General features: G+C 40.2%; 1 protein-coding gene across 1 annotated transcript; it reads right to left on the bottom strand.

Moving 5' to 3' along the window:
* Positions 1 to 979: 979 nt before the first annotated feature.
* LOC124155099 (glucose dehydrogenase [FAD, quinone]) lies at positions 980 to 27,865 on the bottom strand. The gene is made up of 3 exons (XM_046528836.1): positions 27,601 to 27,865; positions 3,210 to 4,438; positions 980 to 2,546 (listed from the first exon to the last, which is right to left on the bottom strand). The coding sequence occupies exons 2-3, from the start codon at positions 4,245 to 4,247 to the stop codon at positions 1,641 to 1,643; spliced, it is 1,944 nt and encodes a 647-aa protein (XP_046384792.1). The 5' UTR covers positions 4,248 to 4,438; positions 27,601 to 27,865; the 3' UTR covers positions 980 to 1,640.

Here is a 27,865-nt window from a genome sequence, read left to right as displayed (position 1 = left end):
TTCCGTCACATGTTAATTATGGGCTTATTTATAAGGTATTTCGATAATTAATTTTGTTTCTGTACATGAAAATCACCTTCATAAATATTTTTTGATCATGCACAGTTAAAAGTTTTACAATTTTGTTTGTATTTTACAATTCAATCGAAATATCCTATTGCATAGTTTTCTCTAAAGGTAATTCCGTCACAAATGGAATTGCCCTAATGTTATTGAAATCCCAGGGTGATGTGGACTGATTTTAGGAAACAGCTTCAATATTTTAATGTATAATGATTTTTCTATGGGCTACTTTGTTATTTTCTTCCGGCTAGATTTCGTGAAAGATAAATCTCCAGCCTGACCTCTTTTCTCACCGGCATCCTTCAATCCCGAAGGTAACGCTTGTGCATATTTCGTAGAGTTAGTAGGTCATTTTCAATTATGTGTATGTATCATTGACTCCAGCTTCTGATGGTGGAGTTTTTTCTTGAATTACCGCTGATCAAAATCAAGCGTTCGCTGTCCTTCTCGATAAATGTAGTTACTTTCTACGGAAGAAAAGATTCCAAATATTCAGTGCAGCTGATTATCATTCATAGCTAATCCCTCGGAGGTCTGTGAGACCATAATAATGTTATCGAGCAGAAGGTACTGTATCCGTATTCTGATTCATCGAGGGTCTATAACAGTAAGTAGAATATAAGAAAAACTTTTTTATATACCTACCACGCAGAAAAATAATATACACACAGGGGTTGCTAAGGATGTATGTTGTGTCATCGTGGGGCTGTAGTTGTAATAATTTCGTTCGAAATAATATTACATGAGGTAATAAAAATGAGTGAGACGCTATTAGTTATGAAACATGCGTTAGATGGCTGCTTGCGTAAAGCAATGTTTTTATTTCTTCGAAATATTTGCATCTTTAGAACTTGGATTGGAATGAATGAATAATTTAAGGTGGGTGTGTTTTCAAATAATTTTATTTGTTATTTCATTCTGTCACACAGATGGTGCTTATATAAACTCAAGCTGTGAGTAGACTGCCTTGTCCTGTGAAAAGACCTTGCAGCCGTTAATTACAATTAATTCTCGACTCCATCGTGGAACAAATGAATTACGTCGTGTTCTTCAACCCATGAACGAAGCTTATGAATATATATTTTTCACATCACCGCTCGTCATTCGGAGTTCCACTCGCAAAAAAATTATATTCGAAGCTACTTCACTCCGTTACTTGCATCTCAGTATTTACTTGTTTCCATGGCTTATGTTTATAATGCTTATCGCCTAGTGGTTCCGTTCGTTGATAAATATATACACATCACGGCTTAATTGTTTATTTCCTTGGCGTCATAATTACTTCTAAACATATTCTCACTGTTTAAATCGTTCGGTTTGTTTTATTTCACTTCTTTTGATGATAAATAATGTGCACATTATTTAAACCCTTGATAAATAAATTACAATCACCTCTTTCCGCAAATACTTTTTCGTGTAACCACCGATCACATCCTATCGCTGGATTATTTGTCCCGTGAAACTTTTTTCACAGTCGTTTATTTCGTAGGCCTACTCAAAAGTCGCAGGGCTTCGTCGTAGCTTCATTGGAAGTTCGTCTGGGGGGAAAACCTTGGATTAAACATGGGAGCACTGCACTATTTCTTGAAAGCGCTGGGTCTCCTCCTCGTCCATCCCACGCGATTCAGGAGCCTCCGTCTTCTCTTCACCGGCCTGTTGGCCCAGTATTCCTTGATGAGGTCGGACCCCTTCTCCGCCACCATTATGACGGGCGCGTTGGTGTTCCCGGAGACCATGGTGGGCATGATGGAGGCGTCGATGACCCTCAGACCCTCCACTCCGTACACCTTCAGCTGCGGATCGACCACGGCGTCAGGGTCCCAGTACGGTCCCATCTTGCACGTCCCGATAGGATGGTAGATCGTGACAGAGTATTGTCGGATCATGCACTCCCAGTACTCATCCGTGTACGGCGTGATGTGTCTGCAGGGTGGGAAGGGGATGTTGTGCATCTTTGTCCCGAACTTTCTGAATGCTTTAGTCTGACTGAGTCCCACCACTATCTTCACGCCCTCGATGAGGGTTGCCATGTCGAAGGGGTCGGAGAAGTAGTTGGGATAGATGAGGGGGTAGTCGAAGGGACTTCTGCTCCTCAACAAGATTTCTCCCCTGGAGCGAGGCCTCAACAGGACTGGTATCACGCTCCAAGTGTCCATGTTGTTTATCGGTCGGTAAACGGCGTCGTAGAAGTTGTCGGTTATGCCGTGTGCCTTTCTGATCTGTCGCCCTCCGTCTGATTGAGTGGATCCGGAGATGAAGTGGAATTCTATGTCGGGGAAATCGATGCTGGTGTTGGCGTACTTTGTGTTCACGAAGGCTAGGCCCTCGACTCCGCCCATGACGGTCAGAGGTCCGTCTCCGAACATGGCGTACTTCAGGACGGCCGGCACGTTTTCGTAGCGGCTCTGAACCAGGGAAACGGGCTGGTCGATCATGAATGTGAAGCCTCCGAGGCCGATGTGGTCCTGAAGATTTTTTCCGACCTGAAAGAAGGAAAATAGAAAGTCATTATAAGGGGATCAATTTTCCACACATGTCCTTCAAATGAAATTTATTCTGCCCGACTGAGATTTTATGGGTATCATTGACCGCTACGTTTTAAAGATAAAATTTTCTCTCCCCCTGATAATATATTCTGCATTGGTTTCATTCATTTTTCAATGAGTTTAAAACGCCCTCTGCTTGAAGGAAAGTGAAAGTGCTCCAATTTAAATAATTGTTCATGAAAGTGCAACGTGAACTCAAATTTCCCAAAGGATATTCACTTAACTTGAAAACCTTTTAAATACGTGCAAAACTGTGCAATTCATTAACAAAGTTTCTCAATCTATTTTAATATCACTCTTACAGTTTGGGTGAATGTTGGCGGACTAGATAAGTCGTAACTTAGATCGTTAAAAAATATGAAAAATTACAGCTTACAATTATTTATGCGTTACTTTTATGTGAATCAACCGATTTAATTTTACGATAAATGCCAAGTTTCAAAAACGTTTTTCCTGGCATAAACTGCCCATTTTTTCAAGATTTTTTTCAAAGTTTCCGTATAATTATTAGGAATTTACTACAATATTTTGCAACAATGTTGGCAGTTTTCGCTGAGACTTTAGTAAAAGCTCTAGCATATATTAAGATCGCTTTCTCACCTTGAGATCGGAAATCACGGGGATGCCGTGTTGCTGAAGGTGTCCTTTGGGGCCCACTCCAGAGAGCATAAGCAGCTGGGGAGATGCCACCGAGCCCCCGGATAGAATGACCTCCTTCTTCGCCTTCACCACGTTCAGCTTGCCGTTCCTCAGGAACTCCACGCCGTACGCCTTCTTCATTCTGGGATCGATGAGCACCCGGGTCACTTGGGCGTGCATGGCAATGTGCAGGTTCTTCCTGAGCCGGGCGGGTCTCAGGAAGGCCTTGGCCGAACTGCACCGCGAGCCCCTACGGATCGTACCCTGCGCCACCATGAACCCCGTCTGCTTCTCTCCGTTGATGTCCCGGATGTCGTAACCAAGCTCAGAGCCCGCCTGCACGAAGGCGTGCGCCAATGGGGTGTGCCACGGCGCCTCCTGGATGGTCAGGTACCCTCCGGTGGAATGGTAAGGGGTCCGAGCCAAGTAAGGGTTCCTATTATCCTCGGACTTCTTGAAGTAGTACAAGGCATCCATCCAGCCCCATCCAGGATTGCCGGCCGCTTCCCACTGACGGTAATCGTTGGCGTTACCCCTGACGTACAGCATGTAGTTGAGCACCGAGGAGCCTCCCAGCACCTTCCCTCTCGGCCAGTTGCACCTCTGGTCCTTCATGCCCAGGCACGCGTGCTCTTGCGGTTCCGTCTTGTACTGCCAGTCCAGCTTGCTCAGCTGGAGGTAAGCGGCCAGGACGGGAACGTCCGATATCTCAGTCTCGTCTCCGCCGGCCTCGAGCAGCAGCACGTTCCAGTCTTGCATTTCGGAGAGGCGGTTGGCCACCACGGCTCCGGCCGATCCGGCCCCCACTATGATGAAGTCATACTCTGGGTAGAGTTCCTCGACGTCAATAGGTCTCGCCTCAGGGTCCATGACCTCATAGTGGAAGTACGTGATGGCCGCGACCAGCATGGGCACGAACCAGAGCCCGGCGCCGACCACCGAAGAGGCGGCGTTGGCGATGAGGGGTAGGGCACCCCCGGCGGCCACTGCCGAACTCATCTTGCCAGGTTCTGCTATTCACTCCTTGCAGTTTCCGCCCAATTCGAACCGGCTCAGTATTGAATTTTATGGGATGTTGGACGATCTTCTATAATTCTGCTCTCAGCTGCCTCCTTTATGTCTCCTTGGGATGTCCCGCAACTAGGTGGGGTGCTTAATGATCATAGCTCTGCTAAGTTCGTCACCCTGCCCTGTTGAAATAAAATAAGCGATATGTTATAATCCTCATGTTTCTATCAGTTTGTATGGGTGATGACATTTTTTAAGCTACCTGAAAGATTTATATCATTTAAAGCATCAAAGTGTTGCATTTAATTATTCAGAGTGAAAGATATAGCAAAGTACTTTTCTAAGAATAAGTGATTTCATCATTTAAAACATTATTTTATTTTTTAACTTTACTTTCGTATTTGTAATGTGTCGTTCATGATCAAAGCATTATTATTATTAAAGTATTCTACCGATTAAGGTAGGTTTCTATAAGAGTTCAAACAAGATAGATATATTTTAAACATTGGAAAGAGCTGTGTTTCACTCCTCTACTTCCGCTGTGCACCGAAAAAATATTGCACTCATTTTCAGATGTGAAATAATTCACCTGGTTGGATTCGAGGAATATGTTTAATATCTACAAATCTTACATTTAAAAAAATAATAAATACATTCTTAATCACAAGCGTAGCTTAGAGATGACCCTGTGGAATGCGAAAATTTGATTGTGTTTGAATGTTATTTTTTCGTGATAACTGCGCGAAACTGTGCATTACCCTCTAACTAAGAGTATTTCTTTGAGCTTGGTCAGGACTCAAGCTGTCTCCATCATAAAGGTCTTTAAAAATTGCCTAACTTTGCTTCGATAAAAAAAAGTTCCCAGTCACGAGATAACGCTATCTCCGGGAAGGAATTCATTCGTCGGTAACAGTTGAAGACTAGAATTTTTCACTTCGAATTACATTCGTAAACTTTTCTCGGAATCACAAAATCTTACCCGCGCGGAATCCCGGTAAAAGTTTATATATTCTGTTCGCCGGGAAAGTGTAAAATCTTCGAATTACATATTTTAATTTACTTTCTTGGTGCGAATCAGCAAAAAACGCGTACATGGATATTTTAGTTTTATAAAATAAATGCTGCGGATCATGTCTCACGCTTTTATTGTCATTAGGCGGTGATACCGTCTTTACATTATCGCTGTGCATATTTTCGCGAGTAACCTACTACCTTATTAAGAAGTAAGTTAGAATCTACAGTTACAATTTTCACTGTACTATGATACGCAAATTATCATTCAAAATTCACTATTTCTTCTTTTGCTTCAAATCATTATTCATTTATGTCAATTTGTCTAGTAACCTACAACTTTATTGAGAAGTTAGTTGGAATCTACCGTTACAATTTTGATTGCATTATCATACGCAAATTATCATTCAAAATTCACCATTTCTTCTTTTACTTCAAATCATTATTCCTTTATGTCAATTTTTATGAGGGTACCTACGATATTTACTGCTATTATTGGACATTCAGCGTTTTTTATGGCGTTCTGTTCCATATTTTTCCCTAATTAGCAAAGAATGCAGATAAAATATTGATTTTCAGTATAATATATGACATCTGTATTTATATTTGATCATAGCTGTCGTCCTTTTTGGCTTTCAACGAGTTGCATGCAGTTCGTCTTGTTTAAATTTATTATCATTTTTTAGTTTTTCATGCATATAATATCGTACCTTTTTATGAAAGCACGCGTTAATTAATGAATGTGAAGAAATAATTTTACGCGAATTCAATCAAACCTATAAGTTAGCTATTTGTCAGTCACGAGTATTCTTGATGAATATCGCTGGTCTTTGTTTAACCCGAAACTATGAATTGATGCGTATCATTCGGAATGGAATGGTTAAATTAAATTTAAAATCATCCCACTGTTTTTGGATCACATTTGGTATTTCCTCATTTTCCAAAATGATTCTTCTCTGCAACTTTAGAATTTCATGAACAGGAAGTTTGATCGCTTCAAACCCTATATATTTAGTATCAATTCCTGGTAATTAGATGGGATTTTTATTCCCTTAATTATTTGCATAAAGGAAAATTCCTATATTCATACGTTCAGCAGTATATTTTTCTTATTTTATCGCTTCGTGTGGTAATCAATTAAGGTTTTAAAATTATAGCTATCCTCATAGTCGTGATATAATGAGACTCTGGCAGTGTCCTGGCTAAACCTGTCCAAGCTGAACTTCACATTCTTTTTCATCGTAGTAGATTTTAACGTTTGTAGTGAACACATTTAATCCTTTCTCAAACATTTGCCGCGCTATCGATGCGCGGTGCAATCAACAATTAGTATTTCTCTTTCGGTGCCTTGTCCGAGAATCATACCAGTATACTTATGGTAACTCTTTGTTAACTTTGGCCTTGATGTGAATATCCACATGCATGTTGTACTGTGTCTGTGATAGCATAATGATGGAAGGTCATAGAATTTTTTGTATCGTAAATTTCTTTGAAACGGCGAATATTTTAATTTACTACACGTGTCGACGTAAACCATCGTATTCTGGTCAAATTAATCTGATTCGTTGATGATGACGCTATGCGTTGAAAATGTAACTGAGTAGTATTCACCGCTAAAAAAAAGAGAGTGGACAGTGCAACAAAGTCAATTTGCTCCAATTTCACATTTTAGTAAAAAAATAAATAATATTCCCTGGAATGATCTTGCAATTAAATAGTTTTTTAGTTGAAGAATGAAACTAACCTGGTTTGACTTGTATTACAGCATTCATTTGCTAATAGCTCAAACAATATTACAGTCAATTCCTTAGATTTTATTTTTATCATGATTCTTATGACATGACGAACTTTATGTCAGTTTTCTTTGGATGAATTATTCAAGACTTTTCTAGAGTTTCAACGTTTTCTTGTGCCTTTTTTATCTCAATTACCCCCGAAAACAGCATAATGAGGCCTTCACATCGGGGGCTGAAACAAAAACTAACGATCACAAACACACCCATTCCTGGATAGGAGCAGCCTATCCAGACGGGACTCAAACCCGTGAACTTCGATAAGGTAGGCAAGGGCATATCCCCGCTGCCACCGTACCCTGCGTTTGCTAGGATTTCCATAAGAGCTTGCGAAAAAAATCCAGAATTTCAAATACAATTTCCAGAAATCGAGGCGTGAAAATAATTTTTCGTAACTGACAGTCGATCAAATACAGTATGAGGATTGTATTTTGAAAAATTGATGAAATTGACACAGAGTTCCCACTCAACCGTGAAAACCTTAAAACCGTGAATAAGCCGTGAATTTCGTCTATCGTGAAAAAGCCTGGAAATAGCCGTGAATTTCGTCACAAAACCTTAGAAATCTCTCAAACGTGATTGTAGAACTACGATAGACGGAATTAAAGAAAAATCGATATTTCGATCATGTTTCAAGGCCGAGTCACGTGCAAATACTGTCCACCCATTTACCTGCACACGTGTATTTGAAAGCGCAACTATTAATTGGTCCGTGAGCCATGACAGCACGTTGACCTTAAGCCTGCGATTGGAAGACGTTAATCCTGGCAAAAAAAATCAGGCACTTCTTCACTTCCCTGCTCTCTCCATTTTCCCACTCACACCCTTTAGCCGGACATGAATTTTGCTAACGATAGGTGACGCCATTAGAGATAGCACTGTCATTGCTGCCTTTGCATTCAAGGCATCTGTTGTGTTTGTTACATTTGAAGTTAACATGCGGCTGATGATTATTGTTACGTGATAAATATTTCTGCCTAAAATGCCTTATCTACAAACCGTGAATTTTATGACATTTAGACCGTGAAAACCTGGAAAAAACCGTGAATTTCATAGTATAGTTAAAGTGGGAACCCTGAAACATTAATTTCGTTTATCGCATTGACCTATTAAGTGTAGTTACTCACTTCGCTCGAAAAGCTTGCCTCTGGCTCACCGGGGATTTCTATCCCTCCCTTCTTTCACACAGCCTTCCCGCCTCGCCTTCTCTCGGCCCACTCGTTCGGAAAAGCCCCGTGACGAAGCCCTCGATATTGGGAGATGAGATTCGACTCGTTCCCATGGTAATATCCATTCTTCGCGGTTACTCATCTCTTGCTTTGGGTTTACCTGCCTTCAAAATTTTACCTCTTCCCGAAAATGAAATTCATCGTCGGCCTCTCCTTTTTTATTACTCTATGAAGCCTTGCTCTATGAACTACATGAATCCTTGCTGAGATAAGGATAACTATGTTATACTTATAATTTACGTTGACAGGCAAATTCCACGTAGTCTCGATCGAGGCAAAGGAATTGTATTCATTCTGTTCTGTTGTAAGTTTTCCTGGATATCACACAATTACTCATAATACGATTATAATTAGTGAATATAAAAATTAATGATTATAATAATTTATTAATGATTAAGATGATGATAATTCATTGAAACCGGGGTCGCGCTCTGTTAAAAATATGTGGTATAAGGTAATTCTATGATATCCAGGAAAACTTACAATGGAATACCACAATATTAATCAATCGATAGTGAATTTAGTTCTGTTTTAGTTCAAAATATGAATTTATTTCGTCATCTTGCAGTCTCCTTATCGAAGAAAACAATCGCCATCTACATCTCGCCTTCATCATTAGATTTACGGTCTGTTGGCCTCGTTAATTCAACGAAAATATTTGGAAATAAGAGCCCGAGTGATTATTATCTAACATAATATTTCAATATGTATCTTTAGAAACAGAGTGACATCATCAAGACTCGTATTTGGGGTCAGTAGAGAAAATGTTTAATTATTTTAGTCATGGGTTGTCTATCCCCCTCCATGCTGATGACCCGGCCCCCCTAATAGTAACAACTACCTCACCGCCGGAAGATAGATTCCATGTTAAAAAAATCTAAATCTAAATCTTCCAAATTTTTACCCCTAATTACCCCCCATTTTTTTTCTACTGTGCAACTTGCGCCATATATCGCCTCTTTAGTCGGCCGTGGTTAAGTCCCCACATTTATTTACGCATGGTATGATATTTGAAAACGCAATCGACAGCCGATGTCAGTTTCACCCTACTTAACAAAAGGGAAGGACTACTGGTAGGGAAGGATGAGAAACCCGGCGTCGGCATAAGCCTGCTCTTAAGGAAAGGCGCCAAAGGGACCACCGCATGCATCTGGCAAAGGCGTCTGAACGTCCCGTTCGACGGACGGAGTGCTGTACTCGAAGTCCCCGCCACAAAGTTCTAAAGCAGGGTAGTTTCTGGAAAATCTCCACCACCGGGAAATGAACTCGAAATCACAAGGTGGGAAGCCAACACAATAGCAACCACGCCCAACCTGCATGCTCACTGGATTTACGTGTTCGCTCGGGAATGACAACTTACAAAATGCATCTCAGTATTCTTCACTGGAGTATCTATCCCTTGCAATTGATGATCGTTTCCTTTCCTCACGATTGGTCGCTCACTGTACATCCCACTACGATGATGCACTCGATTTGGTGAGGAGAGGAGCAGTGTCCTTCGTGAATGGATCCGAATCCAATTTATTGAAGAGCACTTCAGGAGTATCCTAGAATCTTTTCCCCACTGCCGGTAACAGAGCGTCTCGTGATCGATAGAATTCGTTGCACCGCGTGTTAGTCACTGCGTCGTCGGAGGGACGAATACCGACTAACTTTGGAGGCCTTTGAAGAACTCTCTCGAATGGTCCGCGGCGTGCTTACTCAAAGGGGGCGATGAGGAACCCGTTCGTTTTGCCGCTGGTATGCCGTGTTACCGTGAGCGCTTTCCGTTTGGTAATCCTCGCCGATGATCGGCGTCCGGTCCCTTATAGCCAACCCCTCGCCAGTTTCACCATCACCCGTTAGGACACGCGCCCCTTACCCACCCCTCCACCTCCATCTCTCCCCCACCCCCTTCACACACACAGACCACTGTTACTCATCCTGAGCGGCCCCTGTGAGAGTTACGGATTGGGACGTGGGCGATGATATCCCATCCAAAGGTATCCACCGACCAACAGCACTCATCCAACGTCTCCCTCACATTAGGGACGGTTCTGCATGAAGACGCCGCGCATTTGTTTTTCTCCTCCTTTTCGCTTTAACCTGACTTAATTCCGGGTGGTACTGGTGGTCATATTTTGTTCAGTCATCTTGGTTTGGTAATTCATCTCGGAAGGCACGCTTGGTTGATTGGGTATTTAAATGAGGGAATCGACAAATGAGGCTGTTTGCGAAGTTGAGGATCGGTGGATGAATAAGGTCGGGGATTGTTTGTTTCAAGGGTAGGGGTGGACGCGACGTCAGCACTGCTTTGCTGCTTAGTGAAAGTATCAAGAGAAACCAAGGTAAAACGCATTTTGTACTTCCTAGTACTGTGAGTATTTGTAGTAAATGATGATTCATCATGTTTAATTTTCCATTTGCGTCAATTGACTTACTATGATTGAATGCGGTGAATAAACAACGTAAATATGGTGGTAACATCATATTATTTTTTGATTAGCTGAATGCTAGTACGAGATATGATAATCTTGAAGATGGTAACCCATATGGAAAATATCACTGGAGTACCAATATTCCTTTCCAATGTGCAAATTGTTTTACTGTTACAACTTCTACGGTTCATTGAATAAAGTATACTCAATTATTATTATTTTTATAATATGTTGTCTACTGGATGCACTAAATTGTCAAGCCAAAACCTAAGTAAGTATCGAAAATGTCATGGAAAATCCCCGCCACCGTTGGATATTGGACACGAGCATTTTGGATGGGAAACTTGTGTAAAATTTTAAAAGTTCAGAATTTTATGTTTTTCCATTTCTTCTCAATTAATTTTATGCTATATAAATATTTTTATTGTAACGTTTCGTTTTACTGGAGATAGTTATTGATTGTTTCTCCCAATCATTAGTTTACTATTCAAAACGGATAGCTTGATTCAACAGTTCACTATTCATTAGCTCCTGCTAATAGCGAGAATGAGCAATCATCCGTTTCGTGTCTATCCCCACGTTTGAGAAATATACACAATTCGATCGATGGTACTGGAACCAATTAATCGTATGCTGTTGCCAATTGATTAGTCTGTGGTCAGTTTTTAATCTCCGAAGGTGCTTATTTTTTTAGAAAAATGTGATTGCAAGCGCTTGACTGTGTGGCAATAAATTAATTTGCTTCACCAACCTTGTTATAGTTCGTCATTGGCAATAGGAAGCTATCAGGTCTTTGCGCTGATTCATGTTACCTTTATTATTGCCTGTTACTAGTTATATTCACAAAAAATGACGCTTCACGCATTTTATTTTTTTCATGATTGGGATAATTTTTGTGGCATTGCTTGTTTTATTTTATTTTATAGTACTAATCAATAGTATTATATTCCGTGTGCTTTTTATAATGTTCGACATTCTTTTTTGTGAATACTATGGCGACGTAGACCGAAGTTCCATTGTGACCTAATTATTATTGCCTTTTCCGTGCTTCCCAAGTCGGTGGATGTGCACTTGTCAATTCTTGGCACGTCTTCCCCAAGGGCGAAGCTTTTCTCATAGATTTAGCCTTTCATGAGATGCACCGCGGCGGCCAGGTGTGATCAGATTCCGCACGTGTCGCGCCCCGCTTTTGATGAGTTCTTTTCGCTCGTGGTTCTGTCCTCACCTCCATATCCCGATTTTTTCCACCCTCAATACCTTAACAGAGAACGTAAGACGTCTTCTGACAATGGCACTATTCAGGAAGCACGTGAAGACTTTGTGTCATGTATCCGTGGTTTTTGCGTTGCATGCCTCTTGTCCCACTTCGTTTTCCAAGCATCGTATTTCTTATGGAAACATAAATTTTACAACCTAGCGTTTTCTTGAATAAAATTTTATAAAAAATATGAGCGCAACACTCACGTAATTGAAGGTCAATGGTAGTGTAACTCTATGAGCAAAGATTTGAGAGGGAAGTCCAATAAGGAAGAGAATACTGTCAGAATCATTCTAAAACACTCCATGCAAAACCTCTCATCTCAATCGAAAGAATACTTTAATAAATAAAATAAAATAGAATTTTCTTTGTGCATAGTTCAATCATGGTAACCACGCAAACCGCGTCGATTGGCGTGCGACTGGAAGTATTAGGATACCAGCCGCTATCCTATACGAGAAAACAAAAAAGTTCGGTACGCGTTGTGATAGATTTTACCACCTGATTCCGACCTAGTATTTATTAAGGTTCTCTATGGTTCGGGGGTAAGGCGAATTCGTATGCCTCTCCGATGGGCTCTACTACTCATCTTTTAAAGTTCTGTCGCAACAAGAAATATACTACGGTTCTAATATTACGTTTGCCGTGTCTTTTTAAAGATAGGTTATCTGTTCTTAATTTCTCATGCAATCTAAATCTAAGTCGAATGGTATGAGTCTCCAATGGCTCCCAGCCTTTTTTGTGTATAGTTGCATGAGGCTAATATAATTCTGGGAATCCTTCTACAACTGTTGGCCAGTATGATATATGCCTGTTAATGGGTCAATTACTTCTCCGAGTGTACAGAGTGTGTAGAATACGTCAAATTCTCTTTTTTAAGATAGCCGGTTGGGTTTCTTCTTTGATTCTGTGCCTTATATCGAAGGTTAGATTGCATAAGTGAAGTGCCACAAAGGATGCCATAAACTTGTGAATTTGGTAGATTCAGGGTTGGGGGTTCTGTTGCCACGATTTTTGTTGGATTGTCGGTTAGGCTATCCGGGGATTTCAACCCATGATCCCATGGTTAGTAGGCTGACACTCTACCATCTAGGCTACCGCGGTTTACTAAAAAAACTGTTTTAAAAAAGATTTGTGTATAGGCTCTGGATATTGAGCATCCAGCTCACAAGTGGAGCTCATTTTACTTAAGGCCGTTTTACACGGGGCACGGAATTGCGCAGGTTAGAGCTGCATTAATTTCCAAAATGGCGGGGAATCGTGCGAATGCATGAACGAAATTAGAACAGGGGCTATTTTGCCGTCTCGCATCCACGCATTCTCGCATGTGTTCTAGCAATTCACTGCTTTACACGACGCAATTTTGATTGCGCCTTCTCACGTACGTCATATTGCGCAATTCCGTGTACCGTGTAAAACGGCCTTTAAAGCTACCACATAATGCACGCGTTCAATAATTCAGGCCGCTTTCAGAATTGACGTGTTTCAGATATTTTTACGCCTACCCCGAGAACTCGGTAAAAAAATACCGTTGATGCATAAATTCTTTTGCCAAAATCAAGGCAATTCTTATGTAAATTTCGCCTTTTTATTAATGGACGTTGGTCTTAGCCGGCTATACGATCAACATTTAAGACTCGAGGTTTACATAACTGATACAAGTTTGGCAGAGTTAGGAGGTTCGTCTCTGGAATGATTGCCTGTGGTTATCCTGAAAGTATTTGTGTTTCAGGAGAATTTCACACATAACATGAACTGATTTCATCATGGATTATGATATTTTCCTGTTTTAAATTTTTATTATTATCAGAGAATCTTACACAAATCTTACGAGAGTTTTTTTACGAAAGGGAAGCATTGATATTTCCTTGGAAGCCGCTCATGGTTTACTGCGCTCACGATAAGCATCTTGGAGAGGCAGAAACGAAACCTTCACGCGAGATCATCTCGGTTGCGTCCAATATTCTCGTCTACAGATTGTTGCTTTGGGTCTCTCGTAAGAATTGGCCGGCGGAGACGTAATGCATCGGCCCCTCGCCGAAAACGTCTCTTTTTTTAAGCTTCCGCCCTCTGGCAATGGAATTCCCGGCCGATGGTCTCTTTTTTCGTGTCTACCGCAACCCGGCCAATCTTATGTAGTCGCGGCTTCGACCCAATAACCCGCGCGACGCCTCCGCGATGGAGACCGTTAAACGAGTTCCCTTGGGCTCTTCTTTGCTGCCTACGTGCGATGCTGAGCGTAGGAGGCGGGGCAGGAGGGAGCCACCGTACTGGGAATGGGGCCTGCGATTGTAAAGCCTGAATCACGCTATCATAAATTCCATCCCTGTCGAGGGATCACTTTCAGCGTTCGCTCCAATAATAATCTGTAACTCTGAATTTTGTGCGAACTGAAGAGAGGCATTTTTTATCGCTATTTATTTTTAAGTTTTTTTTTGCCAAGCGGAAAACTACACGGGTTCAGTGAGGATATTGCCCTCTCTTCCCGCTTGGCGGAAATTTAATGTTATAGATGATTGGATGAAATAATTTTCAACTTTTTTAAAGCTAGCATTTATCAATAGCAACTAATGGAAGATTATGATATCTAAAATATTGTTGTTGCATGAAATAATATTGACGCGATGACGTGGAGAGACTGCCGAAGAACAGCGAAGGTATGGTCAGGAGAAATGCCTGATTCTTCAAATTTTCACTGTATTGGACCATAAATGCGCATTTTCTTCCGAAGTGAGTATAAAAAAGCAAAGCTTTAAAAACGGGTTCCTTTTATGCTTCCTTCTCATTGATTGCCGAACCTTTGTGCTCTTTGCATATGGTCTGTGTAGTAAAAGATCCAATCTTCGTCAATTTCACCGCTATTCATGTGATTGCTTCAAAATTTATCCTAATCATCAGACTATATCATACATTTGAAAAAAAAATATTTATTAAGACTCCGGTATTCATTAAAATTGCTCACTTCTGGCCTCAATATTGATATAATAGTTCATGCTGTCATGCCTTAATGCTTTTACATTGTAGCCAGAAAACATTTGCTTCTGCAGGGAAAATTAAATGATGGTGTGAACGTCATGTACAGCATAGTTAGGTCAATAAATTTACCTTTCCACACTTCATTAACATTCAAAACCACGACCAGATTCGACGATGCAATCCGTCACTCTCAAGTGGGTGTACAGTCAAGGAATCCTTCTCCTCCGTCCTGTTACCCCACACCTCTTCTCTCCTAATCATCCCCTTATTGCTGTATAACCCGATCACCTCCACCGGAATATTCTGTATTTTCAGTGGCAAATGACAGTTTAAAACCCCGAAATCGAAAAAGTTGAGTTACTTTTTGATAAAGTGCGGAACTGTATTGAGTTTGTTGGTTTCTACATGGTTTCTACCATCAACTACATCTTCTTTTAGAGAATAATCCTCGATAGTGATGTTCATAAATCTGAAATCAATTTATCTATCTCTATATAAAAATCTGAACGCCTCTTGATATAATTTTTACCGCAATTCCATGAAGTTAATGTAATAATTAGAGGGAAATTTGGACTCGGTCCGGTTATGTTCCATTATCCGTCGTTCATTTTGTGATTTTGATTACGCGCGTAACTCCTCTTATCTCTCTTCAGGCAAGTGCTTTTTTTGTCGTTGCGACTTCCTTGGAAGTTGGATATCCAGCAAGGACTACATTTACTACCGTTGGGGAACGAGGGAATGGTATATGTAGGTGGGTGGGGTTACGTGGCGCAGGTACTTCTTCCGTCACGTAATTGCCTCATTAAGAGTCATGAGGGAGTCGTAAGTGGGTGATTTCTGGGTCCCAAGTAATTTGAACTCGTTAGCCGGCGGATTTCCCCTTTCGACGAGAGAGGAATTACCAATATTTTTGTGGTTAATGGCATCTCGTTCCCAAGCCTTTTGGGTGTCACGGGCTACTTTGAGGAATCGTGAGTGCCTACGCGCATTCTGTGAGAAAAAGAACATTCCTTAATACGGGAAAGAAAGGACGACCAAGCGCTCCTCTTCACTAGTAGCAGGTGTTCCATACAGTTATAGACGATTGAATATTTCATAAGATTCTCAGGTTTCTTGAAAGGTTGTGACTCGCAAGTCATAGGTTATCACCTAGTTCTTAGTAAGTTTCTCCTCGTACTTATTATGCTTTAAGAAGTTTTTGACGTGAGCCTGGACAGTTAATGTAAAATATTTTATGATAAACAAGGCTCTCGGTCACAGCTTATCCCAAAATTACATTAAAGTACTTGGCATTAGAATACAGGATAAGTTTGTTATACAATTTAATCAGAAAACATTGTCATACAGGCCAGCGTGTTAATGCAACATAATGGTGCTTCTAACGTAACGAGAGCTATATTAAACTCATTTTTCAGCCAAAGGACGCGTTTTTTTTTTAGTTTGCTGGACGCAGTTGAGATTGCAATATCCTTTGATTTTCCCAACAGTGGACTAATTTTTATGCCGAAACTTCAGCATTTCTTCAGACGCCTTATCTATTCATTCATCGATATCTGATAAATCGGAAATTAATTAAATGGGGAAAATTCCACTCGTGCTTCAGAAGTCGAAAATCGTGGGATATTGCATTACTTCTTAGGAAATGTTTCATCCATAAATTAATATTCTTTTTATCCAATTGTCTGCTATTTTAATAAGCAGAAAATAGGTGTCTCAATATTCCTTAGTTTGGAGAGCAGTGTATGAATTTCACACCGCAATGCTATTGCGTAGAGGGAAAGCGAGCAGAACTATGAAAATATTCGGATGGTCATTGAGATAAGTGAGTAGATGTTCAGGAACAAGAGAACATTCGCGAAAGAAATCTTGAATTAATGAGTGAAGAAAGTACTTGGGCTCAAGTGCGGATTATCGTGTTGTATGGTACAGAAAAGCACTTCTCATATTGCTTTTAAATGTTGGAGTTTATAGAAAAGGTTTTAGAGTCTGGGCTATAAGTAACTAGATGGGGCCACTTTAACGTAGGTCACGATTCAAATTTAATGGAATTTGGACTCTGCGCCGCATATGTGTGTCTTTACTTCATTTCAACACAATTGAAGGCAAAAACAGGGTGAATGCCTTGGAATTTTGGTCTATAACTGGTTGTGTTTCACGGTTTCCTTTATTTAGGTATTTGGAATTGTCGTAGGGTGTTGAAAACATGGAACTTCATAGTAAGGGCTTCCTTTTCTAAAGGCCGTTTTACACGGATCACGGAATAGCGTAGGTTAGAACTGCATTAATTTCTAAAATGGCGTGGAATTGCGCGAATGCATGAACGAAATTAGAACTATTATTAGAAATTAGAAGGGGCTATTTTGCCATCCCACGTCCACGCATTCTCGCATGTGTTCTAGCAATTCATCGCTTTACACGACGCAATTATGACTGCGCCTTCGTAAACACGTCAGATTGTGTGAGTACGTTCCCCGTGTAAAACGGCCTTTAGAAAGTTTTGGCACGATTAATCAGCTTTAATGACTAATTTTCCTATAGTATTTCTTAACTGTGCCGATTTAATAATATCATCGACTTAGGCTTTAAAGGATATAAGTGTTTTCCTCCATCCTAAACGAGACAGTCCCCGAAATGATACGTTGTTTAATTATACATATGATGGCGTTTTTATACAAGTAATATTAATTTGACATTGATTAGTCAGCGATGCTGATCGTATTCCTTGAGAATGAGTACTTTCAATGGCTATCTTTATTCTTCTTCTTTGATTTGCTATATATTTTTGCGAGTTTTCAAATAATTGAGGTATTTTTTGCACATTTAGGCGATATAAAGAGCACATACTCTTGTGATTCTTCTAGTGGGAAGCCCTGGAGTCTTCGAAAGTGTCTACCTTTTCATCATTCATAGCGAATATTAGTATTCATGGGTAAGGAGGTGCTGGAGAAAGTGTGCACACGGCTGGCGTGAGGCAAGTGTTTCTTTGAAAAGGAAACGTGCCGCGTGACTGTGGCGAACACGCTGCATGTCGCGGGTCGTGGATTTCGCGTGCGACCATCGTGATATCGTCCGTTGACGCGGAGTGTGGGGGAGGGAGGCGATTAAAACTGTTGAGGCAAGGGTCAGGACGACTCTGGAGGTTATGCGTGAGCTTTTGCACGCACCTTAGCCTCCTGCTTCCAACAGTTCAGTCGTGACTAGCATTCCCACTGATTCTGTCCCTTTGTGATAAGTTTCTGCCCTTAATGATTTAGGCTTTGTGCGATTAAGTTTTCCTGGATATCACACAATTACTTATACCACTTCTTTTTTACAGAGCGTGAACCGGGTTTCAATGAATTATCATAATCTGATTTACGCCTGAAGATGATGATAATTCATTGAAACTTGCGCTCTGTAAAAAAGAAGTGGTATAAGTAATTATGTGATATCCAGGAAAAATTATAATGGAATACCACAAAGTTAATCAAGAGTTAGTGAAGTTTATTTGCGTGATTACTTGATAATAACTGTTTGTTAGGCCTTTAATCATAATAGCTCTTGTTTTTTTTTCCTTGGAGTTTCATAACTCTTTAATATTTTTGTTATCTTACCGTGATACAGGGAAAGAATATAGGTTAATTGGATGAAAAGATAAAAGGAGAAGGGGTCCCTGGATGGAACGAAGTAAAATATTCCTTATGCCGAAAGTTAGAACAAATGAATTGTGGTAATAAGGACAGGCGGGGTGGGTATTAAAATTGGATTATCTAATACTATATAACGTTATATGCCCTATAGATAACACTTAAAATGTTAACACATATCTCCAGGTAAAATGTTTTGGGTACTTGTATGTTTGCAGTTCTTCCTTCGCCACCCTTTAAACTTGACGGAACACCGCGGCGGGCCAAGAAGTGTAAATTCAAACAGCAAATTTAATAAAGCTGCCTTTCCCAATGAAAAATACCGCCAATCTAAAAACTATTTTCGCGGCGCTGGATTAAAACCAAATCCCCCAAGCAAAAAAATTACCATAAACGTGTATACTCTGCTTTAATTTTTCTAATAACTAACAAGTGCCTCATAGCTCTAATGTTACCGTTCATGAAAGAAGTGTCGATGAATGAAGGGACCATTTCGATCCTTAATATTCATGCTTGTCCTACCATTCTTTAGTGAGGTAAACCCTATTTTATTCGAGCTTAAAAATTTGATAATATCACATTTAACCTGTTGTTGACTACGGATTGTGAGCGTGTAAAATTTCTAGTTAACGAAAAGATACAGAAAACGCGGTCGTTGGAAGTGAAGAAGTCGTATTTCTCTGCCATATAAGCTCAGAATCTCACGGCGCATTAGTGTTCGTTAAATGGAATCTAGGATTCCTTCGGCTAGACCACTATCAGAATCAACGTGGTACTTTTGAATTTCGTGAACGGCCACTCACATATCGGGGTCACCTTTTCCGTTTGAATTTTGAAACCCCGCCTTCGTCTGTCGATGTACTATCTCCTCTCCTATTCCTCTGCTGTGTGAGCGTGTTTGATCGATTGCACTGGCCCTGTCCTGGCGTCTGAAATTCCTCTGGATGCGTCATGGCGCTGAGGTGTCGCCTCGCCTCGGCGACTTTCGCCTCTCCATCGTGATTGGAAGCTCATCAGCCATTCCGCGCTCGTCTTCATTTCCTTGCGGTCCTCCGATTTCGACGCACGGCTTTTCGGCGCTCCGGCACCTGTTACCGCCGCGATTTGTGCCATCGTACTCTCCGTGATGTCTTTCACGTCGATATTTTGTTTGTTGTCTTTGTATTTACAATTCCTTCTCTCATTCTGGAATTATTCGTGGCCTAAAACTGTCCTTTATGATTTGATATATTACTCTAAAGGTTGGGATTCATTTGTCTCATATGTCTTGTAGTTTGTCGCATGCAGTGGCGCCGACTCCATGGGGCCTGAGGGGGCACGAGCCCCCTCAAAAATTCGTTATGGGTGGGAGAAAAAAATGTGTCAAGTTTGTCGATTTTCCACGGAGTATCCAGATATCGAGATTCGAGTAATAAGAGCTCTAATGTTGATCATATGACTCTTCTGAAATGCTTAAGAAACTTAAAACTTACTACTCATAAAATTTCCCGGGGCGAAATCCCCGGTTTGGGCCCCCCCCATTATTTTTTGTAAGTCGGCATCCCTGGTCGCATGTCACATTTTTCATGAGATTTCCACGACCTGCTCAAGCACCACATTAAGGTGTAATGAGTGTTAGTAGCTAGTGCTATAGATTTGTTTGAAGATCCTTATGCCTGCATGGATTAAATTCTATCTATATGAAGTTTGGTTGCCTATAATATGGGCAATTAGTCTTAGGAAAGCCATACTCATCTTAATTCAAGTTTATGGAAGGGAATATGCATATGTAAGTTTTGGGATGGAGGGTATCTCTGCAAGGGAGACTAAATTGCGGCCTTTAGTCCCGACCAACTTGACCAACATTGGAGAATTATACAGTTTTCGTATTTAAGTGGTGCCTACTCAATATTTACACCACCACTCCATTAGTATCCCCGCACTTTTCTAGTCTAAAAGTGTGACATGATACGATATCAGTCCACGTCTTATTTCGTTGTTTGTGGAAGACATTTTCATGGTATCTATTCTTCACTTTCGATCTCCCTCTGTGTTAATGTTGGCAGAGAAGTCGTATTTATCTTCGAAAAAGGAACTCTAATCCACTTTTCTCGGGAGTGAAACTTCCTCTGGAAAATTCCGCGGGAAAGAATCGAATACCTGTGAGAGCTTTCACGTCGGCTGAGTCGGGACCAGATGTCCGGTAAAAGGGAAGAGCAGGATTTCCTGCCAAGGGACAAGGAGTGGGTCACACGGTGACCTCTTGTCTGTTTGATATCTGTTGCGCTCCTTATTTACCTTTCTTGTTTGTTGCACTGTTGCCGACCATGGCTCTTACGAGGTGTGGCGTGAAAGATTTGCTTCAACTCTCGCAGAAAAACTTGCACAATATTTTCTGTATTTCTTACTACAAGGACTGTTTTCTGTTGGTGTCATGCGGAATTAGACGATGGTTAACTAATCCGGAATGGTGCCTTGATAGCCGTGAAATAATTTTTAATCTCTTCTTTTAATTATATATCAATGTCTTTGGTGTTGAAGTATGGACATTTTGGGAGCATTTTGATTTATGGAGGATTTGTCGAAAACGTCAATTTAAATATTAGTCGGTAGCAATTATTTCTGGGGCAGTGCAACCCTCTGAATTACTATATATTTATTACAAATGATTATATTCAGCAATGATCCTTAAAATAATCAACCCTCTGATCGAATAATTTTACTTTTATTCCATTTCTGTAGATATTAAAAATTTTTATCCGTTCTAATGTAAACAATTAAAGCCTGCGGCATAAGAACTTTTTTCTTATGCAAACTCTATTGCTGGCGGATAACTTAATAGCTTGTAATAGTCCCTTCACCTCTTGCTTGGTAATATATAATATTAGGCATATTTTAGTCATGTGAAGGGGTCTCATGTATTTTATCGGTGGTATTCGGCTAAAGACATATCGTAAGATTTTCAGGTATTTATTTACATTGAGGGTTTTATCACATCTTTGAAAGCTGCATTTACGCCCTTGGTAGAAAAATTGGCAGAAGATTAGTAAATGGGTCCACAGAAAACAACTATTGCCACAAGATATCTATCATAATTTATCAATATGTATTATTGAATTGTCCTTGGAAATGCTAAAGGAATCCATAGCAAAAATAGATCATTAGATTCTTTCTATTTTCTCTGATTTTGTTATCGCTTCTTCTTTTTTTTCTCTCGAAGTGTAGTTTAAGGACCCAATTAATGCTGTCCTATAAACGAGTTCGTTTTCGAAAAAACTTCTGTTTTTAGTTCAGAGTGTGTTGATACATTCCAGAACTCTTCCTTGCTTTCACCTGCCAATGCCATCCTTCCGTTTTCACTGTATTTAGTCTACTTTCCATATCAACTCATTTATTTTTTTATAGCTCCGAGGTATTTTAAAGCTGAATTTTAGTTACTGGTCCTGTTGTCACATTTCATGCGGGAGAATTCAGATAATTCAAGATTATAATGGGGTCTTTCGCTTCAATCGAAATTGCTATTCATTAAAATAATTCGGAGAAGGAAGGGGAAGATACGTTGAAAATGAAATCATCCTTAATTAGACTTATTCTATTTTGCTCAAAACATAAAAAAAGCTGCTGCCCACTTTTTACTGGCTGATGATGTCATCAGAGCAATGGGTCGTGTACTCGCTGAGGGATAAGCTTTTATATAGCGAAAAATCGCTCACGTGAGTATAGACACGGATGGTACAACTAATCCCAAAAAATATAATCTTCCTGACTCATGCATTCTCTCGTAAATTTATATTAAAATAAGTTTGCCGCCTACTTTTCATAAGTTTATGACGTCATTAGGGTTTCGACTCATTTTTGTAGGAGGAGAGGCGTTTATTGAAGATGGAATCCCTCACGAGAGTGGAAAAGACAATGAGCCCAGCGAGTTCTTTGCGCGAGGCCAAGCAATAGCTGAGACGCGGCGACCCGCTCGGCATAAGTCGGTGACGTCATCAACTAGTGTGCGAACTGATAAAGGCCGTCGATTTTTCTCCGGTAATAGCTTTAGAAGTAGGCGACGCGCAGCAGTGAATCGAAGAATAGATAAATACAGGTCTCTTTATTTTTTAAAAGTATATCACTATCAAAAATTTGTGAACTAACCCAGCATAGAGGATTTTGTGCGAAATGAAGCAAGGAATCAAAGCTCTACATTTTTCCGTCAACACCTTTTCCGTATCGGTGAGAAATACGACAATTCATGTAATCAGCTTACTAGTGAGATAATATTGCGGTCTATTTATTTATTCATTCATGTATTCATTTATGTGAATCATCGTGTGGGCTATTCTTTTGGCATTACCCTCTGAAAATTATCTGCAATTTCATTGAATACGTTTAATCTGTCATTGTCTTTACTGGAAAGCAAGATTGTATTGTTTAAGTTCTCTTCATCTTAAAACCACAACCATTGGAAATGATCGCCATTTTCTCTTGAGAGTACTGTTAGGAAATTCCATATCTCTGCATGTCTTCACGTGCCGATCCGGTGAAGAATGCGTCAAGGCGTAATGATTATGCCGAAGAGGCGTATTGAGTGAGCTCTTTAGGCCCGTTATTAATGTGAGCGAGCAGTAGTTCCATGACGTGAGCCATACTAGCGCCTACTCCAACTCCTTCTCTTTTATGACTTTTGTTTAAAAAAAAAAACCTTTGTCATTCATGGGAATACTTTGACGGATCCAGAATAGGACAAGAGGGCTAAATGGGAGTTAACCTACAAGCAGTAGTGGGGATTAGAAAACAATCGCAACTTTTTCTGGTGTAAATTGGATACCCAAGGGGGGCTATAACCCTCTTACCCCCCATGGAAACGCACTGCGTGGGATGGAAAAGGGGTTCAACACCCCCTCTCGCGTGGAAATTTTCGGGGGTTTTTGGTGAATTTCCCCCTTTAGGCCAACCAACGTATGACTTTTTCCAGTACAGAGGTTCGCGAAACTTCTTGGAACGAACGTGGATCAGCAAGAGCTGTCTTGGATGCGGCGAAGAGTAAATTAATTAATGGAATCATAGTTGTATTTTATTGATTTATTAAACTCACGTGCTTGAATTGGAAACATAAACCGCAATTGCAGTCAAAACTTGCGAGAGTATGCTCAAGGAGGTAAAATCGTAAATAGAACTTCGTGATGTGTATGAGCTAAAGAAAATAATTGAATTTAATTGATGACGGTTGTTTTTTGCTCTTATACTCTGGCAACTAGTAATTTTTAGTTTGCTTCGCACACTACCACCGCTGATAAATCAGAGGTCTATTCGAATTATAATTTTTATCCTAAAAATCTTAGAAGGTCCGTAAATGCCTAAAATTGGTCTTATTTTCACTAATTTCTTCTCGTGTTTATTTACGCTAGCACAAAATTCGTTTTCTCTTACTCTGATTCCCGTCTATCTTTTGATCGCAGCTAATCAAATAATATTTTTGATGCTTGAAACTGGTTTGTCTATTGGAGTTATTTTCATCTGTGATTCTTACTGATATTGGATTGGAGTTGGCGAAGTGTGACGCCGAGGCCGACACCTAGCTGTTTTCATTGTTTTAACGATGCCCTCTAACACAGTCAGCTTCACTTTACCGATCTTGACGAAGGCGAAGGCCAATCTGTCGTAACGTACTTCCTTAACCATACGTAACCCTTCGGTATTTAAACTTATTGGTGGAAAAGGCACCATAACGTGTGGGTTCGCGATAGCGATGCATGTGAAGGATCTTAAGTGTGATTTTTATTAAATTCTTGGATTTTATTCTACTTGTAAAGGTGCCCAGCTAAGATTTATTTCTAAGAAGATCTAAGAATGATTCGGAGATTTTCCTTTTCGTTTGTTAGGGTGTAACCATTGCATCCTAGCCATTACAAGTGCCTCACTCCACATAATTTTGTTTCCCTCTACATTTTCGGTGGCGAAAAATACACGCAAATAGGGTTCATACTGTCACACAAAAAGCCTTAAGGTTAAAATTGTTGTCGCTAGATTAACTTTGGAAAACGGGTTAAGTGAAACTCGATAACCTACAAAGACGAAGTAGCATGAGTTTATGGCTTATTGTGTACGTATGAGTTTCACTTACAAAGCGCCGGAGATAGTGGTAGGCTTTAAGGGGTAGAGAAATTGTCGCTCATTTTCCTTCCAACATCGGTGGAAACATATTTACCTACATTTGTTTTCCTTAGGAATGGAAAAGGTGAAAAGTTTGAAAAAAGTAAGTGTAATAACCGAAAATGTTGAACATGTTGAATATGTTAATTTTTTACTAGTATCAGTTTGCTTGCACCCTGTGCAAGTAATTGAATCATGTTGTTTTCGCAGTCCATATTTTCTTACGTTGTTTAAAAGGACGCACCACTCCTGTTAAAATCGTCTTTTTTCGCGGTATAGTAGATGTTTAAAACTTATGGTATTTCCGCGCAATTTCCACCGTTTGTGGGGTGGGACTTAGTCGACATCTATCCCAAATCGCAAAATTTTACCCCAGTATTTTTGCATATGTAAAATTTTTGTATGTTTGAGATGGTGGTAAATGTAGACAGAGGCCCACTCCATGTACTTTGAATGTTTAGAATTTTTGAAACGAGTAATTCTTTAGGGTAAACATACAAAATAGGACCAGTGGATGGGATGGTACGTCCTCTCTCGACTTGCACTGGTGTTTACGCCCGAGGAAACGAAAAATTAGCGCCCTCGGTCTTCGTGGAAAAAATTAGGTGCTCGGCAGAATGCACTCTGGCGGTTGATGTTGGGGAATTGGCTGGTCAGTGTCGCTACTTCCCCCCTTATCACTCCCCTTCCCCCCTTTTCGCTCGCCCCAAAGGAGAGCACTTGGCCCCATTTCTGCGCGCGCCCTCCACTGTCTGCGCCGGCGCATTCGACGGAGGAGTAATAAAAAAGAAGTCCGCGGTGCGGCAGCCGGTTTACCCAGTTGGCGATTCGTGATCGTCGGCCAACTCTCTCCCTTTCCCTCCGGCTGTGCCGCATCTCTTCTTCCCTCGTGTCACCGAGGAAACATCCGCCACTCTCCTGTCCGGAAGACGGACTATTACTCATCGATGCTTCTAACTCCTTACTGACCGATTTCACGTCCAATGATACCTCCAGAATCCAAATCTAAATGAAGTTGACAGAGAAATGAGGTGGGGGAATGGCTTATGGTCCACTGAAAGTGAAGCCCGGTTATGAATCTCCTTTATTTTCCTTCTCCAATGTATGTAGATTGCTTTGCAAGTGCAATTCCGCATCAAAGCTGTGATATTGCTTTTAACTAAAGGGTTTGCTTATAGTAAATTATACGTAACTTAAGTAACCTCCATACAGATTATAACGATAAATATAACTTTTATTGGATTTGGAATATTCAAACATCGAGCTCTGGCGTAACTGAACATGTCAGTAGAAGTCATTGTTTTCCCCATATTTTTATGTCTCTCATTGTTTCTCTTATATACACATTTCTCTTATGTGCACAGTGACTTGATAGCGAACAAAGTTCGAACACAATCGATACATCATGTCATAACGCAAGGATGTGAAGCTGCAAGAAAATTGTGGTTATTTTTTCCAGTATATCATGAAATAATTCAGTCCACATCTTTGAATTTTATATCCGCTTTTATTTTATGCACACAGGCTCCTAATATTTCGTCAGAGAGCCCATTTGGAAAGGGACGCGGAATTGTGACCTGCGTAATGACCTATTCCTCAATGCTCTGTTGTTCGAACCCCAAAAAGGAATTACTTTTCAAGTTCCCTAGTCACTATAAACCAGTATAAGTAACCAATTTACTATCCAAGCCATAGTAACATACTTTAATTTCCCAAACGCTGCGATCATTTATTCTTTTTACCTATTTTTTATGTTATCACAGAAAGTAATATTGCTAGACAATTCAATCGATTATTATGTTAAAAGAAAAGGGAACTTGTATTGTAAAATTATTTGTGCTGCGACCATTCCATGCCTGACTTGTTCTTTTCCTGCTTTACGTGCACTATATTTGCTTTAGAAAATTCGTATCGTAATTTTATTCCGTAATTAGTCGTGGGTTAATGTTGACTTTAATAGTTATCACTGTGAGGTACCCATAAACTTGTTAAACTTGTCAGTATCCGTCTTACGAGTAGGTTAGAGGCATGATCTCGCTGACTTGCCATTTGGGTCGCATCCCTCATTGACTCTCTATAGAATGATCTGGAAGTGGGTGGGAAAGTGATGGAACGTTTCCTAATAAGTAGGTTCTACTCTGATCGACGTAAATAGGTTGTCACGTGCGCCGGCTATTTTTTGCCACTCGAATACCTATGAAGGTTCTTAAATTTTTATCACAGGGATATTGCAGGCAGTGTTCATATCCTTGGCGTTTGAGTATTTTTTGTTAGGAGTACCCACTTACTGCTAACATAGTTTGTTTATCAGCATATCCACTGTCTCAAAACTCCCTAAATTTTGATATAGCCCTTTCCCAAGTTCTCATTCCCAAGTTTCCCAGGTTCTCATTCCCAAGTTTTGCTTGGCTTTGTCATAATATTTTGACTGGTCTTAATAATGGGATGGATGGTTTCAGTCTACCCTTCTGCACTTTTGGGATGCTATTCATGGACGTATTATCTTTTAATGAAGCTGATAAAATATACTTTTCCAATCAAGGGCAGTGTCCTCTTTCGCTTTGAATGCCGAGTACACAGCTTTCCTGGAAATCGGCCGAACGTGTTTTATTGCGAGTGTATCGATGCGGACCTTACTGGAGAAGCTGGGGTGAAATGAGGGCGTAACACTTCTGGTTTCCTTTCAATCCATTTGTATCGGCCTAGTATTTTCCAACTCGCGCTGATATTTTTAGCTTTTTTCTAAGCTAATCTTACTGACTGAAAATAATCAATTTCTTATGATGGATAGAGGTGCATCAAGTATCTCCTTATTAGCAAATGCTATTTGGCAGTTATACGAGTACCTACACTATGAATAATTTCAGTGAAGTCAAACATATATTATTCTTATCATTATTTAAATATAACTTACTCTGCATCAGGAGTGTGGAGACTTCTCAAATAACCTTAGGATTTGGCTGTGCTACAGGAACGGTATTCAAGGTCACCTCGAATTAGCTGTTCACAATGCACCAGAATTCGATAATAATCTCTCCTCGGAAGGGATTTTTTTTTCTATCTTGGATTTATTGTCTATTTAAGGATATTTTTTCACTAACTCTCTGTTCTATCCTTCAAAGAGAGGGATTTCCAGTAGTTTAATTCCTCAGTCACTGAAATTAATTATTTCTCTAATT

The sequence above is a fragment of the Ischnura elegans genome, chromosome 3 (assembly GCF_921293095.1).
Source record: "Ischnura elegans chromosome 3, ioIscEleg1.1, whole genome shotgun sequence".
Classification (NCBI taxonomy): Eukaryota; Metazoa; Arthropoda; class Insecta; order Odonata; family Coenagrionidae; genus Ischnura; species Ischnura elegans.
The sequence above is the reverse complement of the archived record's forward strand: the minus strand, read 5'-3'. Positions and strand labels throughout refer to the sequence as shown.